The sequence below is a fragment of the Olea europaea genome, chromosome 3 (genome assembly GCF_002742605.1).
Source record: "Olea europaea var. sylvestris chromosome 3, O_europaea_v1, whole genome shotgun sequence".
Classification (NCBI taxonomy): domain Eukaryota; kingdom Viridiplantae; phylum Streptophyta; class Magnoliopsida; order Lamiales; family Oleaceae; genus Olea; species Olea europaea.
The window spans coordinates 21,211,660-21,223,273 of NC_036239.1; the positions used below are offsets into that span (position 1 = coordinate 21,211,660).

General features: G+C 31.7%; 2 protein-coding genes across 2 annotated transcripts; both read right to left on the reverse strand.

The window, feature by feature from the left end:
- Positions 1-362: 362 nt before the first annotated feature.
- LOC111389851 (serine/threonine-protein phosphatase PP1) lies at positions 363-3,838 on the reverse strand. Its single transcript, XM_023014830.1, has 4 exons — positions 3,366-3,838; positions 1,562-2,121; positions 966-1,145; positions 363-849 (listed from the first exon to the last, which is right to left on the reverse strand). Exons 1-4 carry the CDS (start codon positions 3,553-3,555, stop codon positions 826-828), a joined length of 954 nt encoding a protein of 317 aa, XP_022870598.1. The 5' UTR covers positions 3,556-3,838; the 3' UTR covers positions 363-825.
- Positions 3,839-6,485: 2,647 nt separating this feature from the next.
- On the reverse strand, positions 6,486-10,535 carry LOC111389858 (bidirectional sugar transporter SWEET16-like). The gene is made up of 6 exons (XM_023014838.1): positions 10,453-10,535; positions 10,190-10,226; positions 9,365-9,575; positions 8,841-9,002; positions 7,643-7,762; positions 6,486-6,739 (listed from the first exon to the last, which is right to left on the reverse strand). The coding sequence occupies exons 1-6, from the start codon at positions 10,484-10,486 to the stop codon at positions 6,590-6,592; spliced, it is 714 nt and encodes a 237-aa protein (XP_022870606.1). The 5' UTR covers positions 10,487-10,535; the 3' UTR covers positions 6,486-6,589.
- Positions 10,536-11,614: the final 1,079 nt, after the last annotated feature.

The following is an 11,614-nucleotide window of genomic DNA, read 5'->3' on the forward strand; positions in this document are numbered from 1 at the left end:
TGGAAGATTATATGTAATTTAAGTAGGATAAATCCCTCCCATTTATCCAAACGAGGTAGAAGTATAAATAGGTCAATGAGTCCCCAAGAAGCAAATTGGAGCTAGGAACAACATTCTAATCTATATTGATTGAGTTACTTGATGTTTTCTATGTGAAATGATAGTGGACAGAATCATTCTAAAAATTAAGATTATTAATTTATTTATACATGCAAGAAGTTTGTAATCGAAGACAATCAATGGCGATGATCATGAAATGGGGCAACAACCATACATTATGAGAAAAGGTTTATTTTTATTAAAAAAAGAGGAGTTTGGTGACTAAACAGTGATTTTTTCTGACTCATGCATTTCAACAAACCTAACTAAAAATGCCACATTTCATTTTTCCTTCATTCCATCCACTTCTTAACAACAAAAAGAAACTTTCTACAATAGTGAATACATTACCCAAAAAAAAAAAAAAAAAAAAAAAAAAAAAAGCGTTGTAATAGAAATTGATGTACAAAAATGAAATTAAAGATCACAAAATCAGTTGCAAATGTAAATTCTAGCTACCAAAATACATCGAGCAAAGGGTGTATAAATTCATTGACATAAAGGGTGTATAAGTTAACCAAGTGAACAATCTTAGTTCATCTTCAATTTTCCGATCTAATTCTTGGCAATCCAAAGCTACCCTCTTCAAGCTTTGAAGCACGGAAATTTGCTAACGTAAGCCTCGAAATTATGGACAGAAAAACAACATGTTTTTCATTCTTCCTACTCACTGTCGACAAATGTTCATGTACATTTTCCATTCTTTCCACTGTTTCAATCTTCATTTCAGATCCCTCCAATCTTTGGGGGCTGTTTTGGAAAAATAGATTATCACCCGGTTAATCACATAGTTGAACTTTCGGAACAAAAGTAGGTGGAAGATGAAAGCACAAAAAGATATATAGATAATAATAAATAGGTTTTACCTTTTTTAGGGGAAACTTTGAAGTGCTTGCAGCAGACTTTAATATCTCGAAAGAACAAACTAGAGATTCATCAACACTCAAAAGAGCACCTGCATTATCAAAATCTCCACCATAGTTTGGAGCTGAAAATATAGTGACAAGTCGCCGCTTAGCAAAGAATTCATATCCATCCTCCACCACCTGTAGCAAAGATTTGAGCAAAGTATAAATTTTTGTTAGTAAATGATTTCTAAACAACTTTTGTGTCGAGTTCAAATGACGGGATTAGAAAATAATGAAATTCTTAGAAAAAATATAATTAAACATATGAGGTTTCTATCCATTTTGAGTACCATTTTCAAGTAATATACCACTTGGAACCTCAAGGGAATACTTGATTAGGATAAATCAGTAAATAGCAGGTGAATTTATTCCGTTAAGGCGGGTTATGAATTGTTACAATATGCAATACATACTCTTTCTTTTCATTTCATTTTCTTTCTTTTAGGGACAGCAATGGATAAGTAAATACTATAGTATCTCTCCAACCAACAGAAGAAATAAAAAGAAAGAAATAATAGAAGAGTAGTACATAGTCTATCATATAAATTATTTACCTGATGACCTCGGCAAATGAGATCCAAGTCATTTTTCTCTAAAAATTGAGCAACCACGTCTGGTCCAAAAGTACATGAAACACCTCTGTCGCTATCAGACCAACCTTGTATTCTCGGATCAGGATCAGACCAGAGCAAGTCACACAATAGTCCATTATCAGGAATATCAGTGGGCCGTTCAATCTCTTTAATTTCATCCAATTGTTTTAGTTCCGGGGAAAGTCCTCCATGCATGCAAAGTATCTTGTCATCTATTAGTGCAGCAACAGGCAAACACTTAAAGCAATCGGTGAATATCTTCCAAAGTCGAACATTGAATCTCCTTTTACATTCATCATAAAATCCATAAATACGGTTGATTTTTGCATCTTCGTGGTTTCCCCTCAAAAGGAAAATTTGGTCAGGATACCTTATCTTGTAAGCCAATAGCAAACATATTGTTTCCAAACTCTGTTTGCCTCTATCAACATAATCACCTAGAAAGAGGTAGTTTGCGGTTGGAGGGTACCCACCATATTCAAAAAGCCTCAATAGGTCTTGATATTGTCCATGAATGTCACCTGCAATATTGATGTTTTTTCAATTAGGACAAGGGTATATAAACAAATAATAAAGATTCAGTGGCTAAAATGCACAAGTTCAGATTGTAAATGAGGTGTTTTTTGTTCGTTTACTTTTTTTTTCCCCTTTAAGGGGCAAGTGAGGTGGTTGATTATATTGTCAAGGATGAAAAAGCCCGTAAGAATCGAATTGAATTTTATCAAAAGTATAACGAACAAAAAGAAAACGGTCTGGAGAATCTTTATTAATGACATATTTCAAGCTCCAAGATAAAAGAGAAAGCTTGATCACATGCGACCATTTGCATCAACAAACTAAATAATGGATGTGTCAAGAAATGTAAAGTGACTTGCACAAAAAAGAGAAGAACTGATAATCTCCTTTCCATATTTCATCATATCATATCGAAAGAAATAGCTTGCTTTCTCCAAAGAAAAACCACATTCACGATTGAGTTCCTTGTGATTAAGATTTCATTATATGCTGCAGTCCTACAACTGCTTCGTATATAATAAATTGAAGTTCTGATATAAAAAAGTCATTTCTTCCAGTTGATACTGAAATTTTGGTTGCAGTGACTCACCCTTCAAAAATGTCTGCATTTGAGTGGAACTATATTATTTTTTCTTTATAAAAAGATAATTTTTCGAACAGTAAGGCACTTGTACAACCACATGGAACCGGAGTTAAGTAACTTGATAATTAGGATAGCAGTGCCAATTCATAACACCAGCCGCGCTTCTATTGATGGTTAATTGTCTAAAAATCGAGGTGGATCCTATTGATCTTTTTGTTCTGAATGATATCATCTAACACAATCAAGAGTCAAGATGCAATGTGTCAATCCTCATATCAGTAGACCAATTCCATTCCCTCTCCACCAGCGATCTCATTCAAAAGAAATCCACAAAGTAACCTCACTCCAATTCAACGATATTTCGACGTGGATGAAGATAAGACTGGTTCTGATTAAAACAAAAATTCTACCCTAAAATTGGTTTCCCCTTCGCCCCTTCCTCACCAAGCACACAAAGTAAAGAATATGAAGATATTTAATCAATACTTTCAATCTCCAATTCCATTTGATGCTCTCAAATCCTAATTAAATGATTACGAACCCAACAAAACAGCCAAAACTCCGAATTATCATTCATTTAATACAACCAAAATAATCCCACAAAGTTCATATTTCAAATTTCAAAGATTTAGAAATAAATTCGAAGAAATTAAGGAATAGACAAACCGCAGATCCTAACAGGGGCACGGATTTGAAGAAGAATGGGCTGAGAGAGGAAAATTTGGCGGGCGTTGACGCAAAGCTGCCGGATCTCCGCCTCCGAAAGTTGCACCTGTTTACCTCCTTTCCCTTCTAACAGCCTCCTTATTATATCATCAAGCACACCCTTATCCATCATCCCTTCCATTGTCATCATTTTCCCTTAATTTCCCCAGAGTCGGAATCAAAATTAGAGATGGGTTTACAAGAAAGTTATGCGTTTATATTACGGATAAAATGATTGGGTTTTCGATTGAATGTCTTCTTGGATAGGCAAAACTGATGATGAAGAAGCGAAGAAGAAAAGCCTAGTATTTTTTCTGTATCTTATGTAACAAGACAGGACATTATTTGTTTAGGGTCATTCAGCCATGTTGTCTTTGTCCCATGATGCGTGCCCTCCTCGTCTCTCTATCTCTCCACTTTTCTCTCTCTACATATATATGTATATATTTCTTGAATTTTGGTATATGGGGTTGAAAGCTTCAAAGGAGGCAAATGGGAAATTGTGAACGTTGACTAGAAAAGCGCGGTCGCACGATTACACCAGGGAATTCGTCTGTGGGGAGAATCACCCAGCTTCTTTATTGGGCAAAACGCGCTCTTGAATTCTGTTAGGTTCTTATTAACTTTTGGGCACTAAACTTCCTTTATTAGATTTGGTGCTTCAAAAATTAGATGCCATCTTGATATTACTCACCTATATCACTAATTAAACATCTAAATTTATCAATGGACATTGATGACCTTGAAAAATGGACCTCCACATGATTAACAAAGAGTAACTCCACGTATATTTCTCTTTGCACACTCGGCACAAACGGTTAGTTGCTCGTGGCCATTTCCAATGATGTTGGGAGCTGCAACGAACACTTCGATGATCAAGTAAATCAATTGTAATTGCATATAACTATTTTTGATAGCGGAATCCACCGAAATTTCTATATTATCTCAAGAGGGGGAAAAGAAATAATAATACTAAATTGTGAAATTACATTACCTTACAAAGACATAGAGCACAATTATTTATAGAGAAAAAGGTGGAAGAAGAACCGTTGGATAAAGACACGTGGTTTCATCTTCTGGTTCGAATCGTCTCTTTATAGACGTCCACCTATCATTCCATAGGCGGACATGCATTTAATGATTATGGATTCGAATTGACACATTAGCATTTGCTGTAGAGATATCACATTCATTATTTATAAGATTTTATCTTGGACAAATCTTTGCCTAAAAGATTCGTATCTTGTGTCGAAACATCGATTGCCAACCAGCACGCGTGTCTTCTAGCTAATGTGACTCAACCTTGTTCATGTTGATACTATCTACTTCGGATATTTGCCATACTGCTTAGGCATTCTTAGACTTGTTCATGCCGACGCCATCCACTTCGAACATTTACCTCGTACTATGCTACTATATTGCTTAGGCGCTTCGGTGCCTAGGAGTGTGGTCTATGTTGATGACCTAGCAACTCGTTATTAGAGACGTAACAGATGTCAAATCCAAAGATAGTTAATTCTTAGCATGAGATTTATATATATCTTACATAACTAATCGGAAATTAAATTGAATAATGCTACTTGTACATAATGGTATGTATAAAAATGAGATGTCGAAAAAAGGGTGTGAAAGTTTTTTTATTCGGTTGAAGATATTTGTCAAATCATATCTCATCATATCATATGTATGTAAATTATTATGTACATGTAGCACAATCGATCTAAATTTATAAATAGATGTCAAATCCAAAAATAGTTAACTCTAAAATTGAGATTTATATGTGTTTTATGTGAAATTAAACTTTTGTTCCAGTATATCAACAATGAAAAGTTTTAATCTCTCAATTGGAGACGGGAGATTAGCCCTGATGTGTTTTATGATATGAAAATGCATTACTTTCTTATTAAAGAAGAGTTGAAGCTAGTTACACAATTCAATAGTTTATATTTTTATCTAAAAGTAATTGATTATCATATTGTCAAATAATATGAGATTTTAAGACTTTATTGCATTGAACTATGATTTATGAATAACTCTAGTCTAACAGCAACCATACATTACCGTAAAAATAACGGGTATCAAGGAATTTTCTAAACAGTAGTTACAACGACTTGAAGAAGAAGTCAACTTATTTTTTTTCTAAATTCATTTTTAACCATACATTCTTTCTATAAAATAATTTTGTATGTTAACTCATAATTTATTATGTTTTTTAACCACACATTATACAAAGAAAATCACTGTTTACAAAATTTATTTTAAAATAATAATAATAATAATAAAATTATATCGGACTGGCTCATAGTTTCATTTGTGCAAAAGAACAGTTAGCCAAACAAATTATCAAAGGGTAGCTGTATTTATATCTAAATAAAATCATTAGGAAGCTGCCAAACACAAGATTGAGTTTGCTCTTACCAAAAATAATTTTTACATGCCAAAGTGACTTCTTAGAAGGCAGACTATCGACAATATATTGAAATTATTGGCACATAAAATTATGCAAAATCTGGAGAAAGGTGGGAATATGCACTATAGTTAAACATGACGGGTATATGATAGAGCATCATGGGGATTTTTTTTTTCCAAGTATTCGAGAAATTTGGGTTTATTGTCGAATGGATAGTAAGTTGAGCAAGTGTTCATCAACAGCTCCATCATCACCCGACCAATCTACAAGGCAAATTAGTTTGTTAACGGTTAATGAATTCAGTCTGCTCATCGATTTGAGGGATGATAGACACCTCTAAAGAGCATATTTGATATTTGCTCTAATTTTTATTGGAGTTTGAAGGGTTAAAGTTATTTCGGTGAGTCTTGGATAACATTAGTTCGGCTCTTACCATTGTTTTTATTGTATTGTCACAAGCACAATAAAAATCAAGAAGGATATTGGCCGTTAGAAATAAGAAATTTACTTATTTTTCCATAAATTAATAGTACTTTCGATTTAGTAATATTTTTACTTAAAAATGAGAAATTAGCAAGTCATTCAAGTATATATTTTCGGAGAAAACTTCTATAAAAGTAACTTAGAAGTTTTTTGAACGAAACGTGCTCAACCGAACCATGTCCCTTGTGATATTTGTTGTCACTAATTATACATTTCTACTCTACTAACCGATATTAAATTATACAATAAAATAAAAAATAACTAAATAAAAAATTACTAAAATAATATCTTTTCATTTTTGTTCTGGAACATTAAGTAGGGGCTCTGTCTGCCGTTCATCCTCCAAATCTGCAGCCATTTGCTTTGATGCTTCAGGGTTACTATAAATTGCATAGAGCACTAGCTGTGCCATTCCAAGTACAAATCCAATTGCATTTGGTACCTGTCAATTATGCACCATCTCCATTGCATAATTAAACGTTATATCATGATGAAATAAGGTTCAACGAAGCACTTGTAATAAAGACATAAAGTTCAACAACATTTTATTCCCATTACAAAATTTGCAGCCAATTGAATTTACTTATACGTAATAAAGTAAACTTACGAGTAAACGAGTTTTTTGTTAATCAAATATAAAATAAAAAAGTTCTTCATTTTGATGGTGTCACATATCTTATTGTTTAAATAAGCAAATTTCTTTTGAATGTAGCGAGCACAAGAGAGTCCTGAGGGCAAAATCACTTGAATCGCTTGGAGGACGATGAAGGATATCAAGCCAGTTGATTTTTGTTTTTAATAGTTAAAAATGACCATAAATTAGAAGTTTGTTTGTGTCACCAACCACAAATAGCTACCTATATTATGCCAAATGGCCCAAAACCCTATCTTGAAATTTTGAGGAGCACAATCACGTAAAATCGTTTTAAAATCAAACGGCCATATTTACATTGTTAGAGTTGGTTAAAACTATCAAAACGTCACTTCAAAATCGAGTTATTTTAAAATCTAACACGATCATATTTATATTGCTAGAGTTGGTAAAAACTATCAAAACGTCACTTCAAAATAGCGTTAAGAATATTTGATTTATGACTCTAGAAAGTGATCAGGAGAAGAGCTTGATTTCAAAACTGTCTAATCATTGACCAATTTATTTCCTTAAATTATTATTTTTTATCTGTGGATAAATAAGTCTAATTAAAATAGGTAAATTTAACCTATCTCATTTATTAAGTCTAATAAATTATTAAAATATTATAAATGGTTTTGTGATTTATTGTTATAGGATTATTGTTATGCAATAATTTATATAATTTAGACTTGATGGATGTGAAGAACTTACTCCAAGGAACCAGTCTTGTACAAGGCAAGCATAGAAAGTCCAAATTCCTCCATTTAAGAAAAGGAAAAATGAGAGAAGAAATGGCATATACTCCACGCTCTTCATTGTCACCACACTTTTCTGCACGTCACAAGAAGTTGTAATAGTGATGAATTGAATAACATCATAGCGTATTAATTAAGAAGAAAAAAAGTTGGTCTTATCTAATAATTCACAGCCAAACATATCCTAAATTCTTATCATGCGAAATCATTATTGACTCAATTATAAGAGTAATAAGTTATAATAAATTATATTTTTCTTTATGTTGTTAGACACGAAATTCATTGACCATACAACATTTACTATTTTCATGGCATAAGTAGAATTTTTATGAATCAGCACAAGATTTGTAATAAAAGTATTTATTTTATTTGATAATCGATAGATCAACTTATCTAAAAGTTAAAATTTATCAAAAATGGTTCTCCCCTTTTGAGCAAGGTTTTTAACCAAATAAAAATCTTAAACTTAAAAAAAAAAATAAAAAAATAAAAAATTGGTCCACTATAAGTTCAAAATGATTGGGCTGTAAGGATACCCACTAAAACTTGTTTAGATTACGTGCCAAACACTTCCTAATAATATATAAAATATTCCTTTTCTAAATTAAAAGAAACCTCCAAAGCCCATCATTTATTGTTTTATAAGTTTACAAATGCCATCCACCTCAGCCCCTGTTTAAAGCCCCGTCACATAGCTCCTGTCTGAATAGCAAAGCTCTTATAAATTCAACTTCAACGGTGCAATTCAACACTTATTGAAAAACAAAAAGAAATTAAATGAAAAATTATTTATTTGTTGTCCACTTCTATTAAATATTGCATATTAAAAGTCTTTGATGGCTTAGGATTCGTTGTAAAGGTTTTTAAAAATTCAAAATTTGAGACTAAGAAACTATTTTTGGACCTATTTGAATAATTTTTTGAAAATACTTTGTCTAATTAGAAAAACTTTTACAAAAAGCTAATTTAATAAAACATTATCAAGAAGTTCTTCTACTAAAAGCATGAGCAAAACCAAAACTCTTGCCAAACGAGCCTTAGTTTGTAAGATAAACTACACACCAGACATTATTAATGAAAGAAAAAAAAAATTTTAAATCTTATCTATTATATCATTCAATTTTGTCATTTATTGGGATTAAATTTTTACTTACCATAGCTGCAAGAGGCGAACCATACATGATAACATTTAGGGCTGAACACATAAAACCAGTTACATCGATTCTCATATCCTCTTGCAGTAAAAAGTAAGTTACTGAAATTGCAGCTGCTAGAAAACCAACATCCAGAATTGCAACATATATTGCAGTTTTAGCCTGTTACAACATTATTAATGAAAATTATCAAAGATGTAATCTTAATAAAGAAAGGAAAATTAAATGTTTGATGTTTTTGTGTTCGACAAGTTTCGGAAACCTCTAATAAACAAATAATAGTTATTTGTATATTAAAAATAATAGTTATTCAATTTTATCGTAAAATATTTTTCGTGTCGGAGACGCTTTAGAAATGAAAACGGATTTTGTGAAGAGATAAGAAAGTGTTTCACTATTTTATCAATCAAAATAATCATTTGCTTTAAAACTAAATTACTTGAAAAAACATTTTAAGCTTAGCCAAATATGTTCTTGATAGGTTTCAAAAGTCGAAACTCTTTCGATAACTCCAAGAAACTTACCCTCTTCCATGGAGGTGCAAATGCAAGAAACAAGATGACATATATGGTCTCAACAATCACACCAAAACCGTTAACAGTTGCTACAAGATAACTGTCTGGCTTTGTGATTCCATAATAAGTCCATAGAGATGAATTTAGCAGTGTACAAATATAAGGAAGAGACTCAAACTCCTGTGTTGATCTGTCCTTCACAATCCTCCAAAATGTCTTCCTGCAAAAACATAAATTTCTCAAGAACTCATCATCTAGTCGATCCTGAGATTTTGAGTGCCGCACCACCTGTGCACCTTCAGGACGACCATATCTCCATGCATATAGGTTTTTGTAAATTTACATGAATGACCTAATGAGCACCGATACTCCCCTTATTTTAAGTGTCGGTAACGTGTCATATAAATTCATTATGAATTTTAAATTTTAATTCAAATGTTGAGGCCCGCCATAAGTTTATCAACCAATGACCTAATGAGCAACGGTACTCTTCTTATGTTAGGTATCGTGACGTGTCATATAAATCCATTGGTGAATTTTAAACTTTAATTCGAATGTTGAGGCCCGCCATAAGTTTATCAACCAATGACCTAATGAGCAACGGTACTCTTCTTATGTTAGGTATCGTGACGTGTCATATAAATCCGTTGGTGAATTTTAAACTTTAATTCGAATGTTGAGGCCCACCATAACTTTATCAACCAATGGATTTATATGACACGTTACTGGAGCGTAACATAAGATGAGTACTGATACTCAGAAGATAGTTTCCGTGGTGAGCATCGATGCTTAATAAATCATTCATATGTATTTCCATGACTATGTATTACTTACACTGGAGATAGAAACATAAGAATTGAGATTATGTTGCCTACAAAAATATTGAAACAAAACATTGTTAAGTAATTAGTATACATAATCGGTGCAAATAAGGCAAAAAAAAAATCTCCTCTTCATCTCATTGTAGCTATCCGCTAGTTAGCGAATACCTGTTGTGTTCGTTCTCCCTTGAACACACTTTCTCTTTGTGGCATGATGAGATCGAAGAGGAGATTTTTCAATACAAGAATGTAAATGGAAAATTTTTAAGATGATACCTATGATACCAACAAAGAAACTTAAAGCCTTCATGATGAGGGAAAAATTTCTTTCGAAAAATGGAGAAGGAAAGGAGGAGGAATTAAAGAGGTCACAAGAAATGTGAAGTTTGTTTGCTTTTTGGGTTTGAATTTATAGCCTGTACAAAAGCTACTGATATTTTTTTGTTTATTTACTTGTCCATATGGCCCATGTCTAAATCTAATTATAAAAAAAAAATGCCAACTATCATAGTGTGATGCGTGAAAGATTTTGCTACAGATATTTTTTCAATAATTGTTTTGTTTGTTTACTTATCATATGGCCCATGTCTAATTAAAAATTTCCAAATATCATAGTGGGATGCATGAAAGATTTTATTCGAATTAAATATATATTTTAAGGCAAAAGATGTCTGTATTAAATTAGTTAAAGTCAACATTATCCCTACCAATATTGGGTCAAAATAAAAACAGTAATAGTGATAACACTAATGAAATATTTATATGATTATATCTGAAAATCAGTAGAAGAATGTTCATGTTTGGGAGTTGGATATATATAAATAATACTTCATAAAGAAATAAATAAATTTGCTTTTTTTTTTTTAGTTTGTATTTCTTATCTACTTATTGTGAAAATAAAGTAAATGTTACTATCAAAATCAGTAAATATTTTTTTATTAAAAATAAGAAAACCTGATTTGTAACTAAGGAGGTGTTTGATAGGCATTTTTATGTAAAAATGCATTTTAGAATAGTAAATTGATGTGAAATGTGTGGTTGAGAAATAATGAAAAGTTTTTTATTTATATGTAATATTATTTTAATAAAGAATGTGTGGTTGAAAAGAAAAAAAAGAAAAATACATTTTGAAAAAAATAGCTACCAAATAGGGCCTAAAGTGGTAAGTTTAGCTCATGTTTGGTGAGACTTAAATTTTAATTTATTTGGTAAAACATATTTTTTATTGGTTTAAAGCCGGTTCGATTAAGTGTAAATGATTTCATAATTAGTTTAATTGAAAGATTTTACAACAATATACAATTTGTATATTTCTTTATCTTTATGGGAATTTAAGATTTCCCTTTACATTTGAAAATTTGATTTCTTCTCTCCAATTATTTTAGCACACAAAAGGGTATTTGTTAATAGATTTGGCAACTTTCAGTTTTCTTCTCTC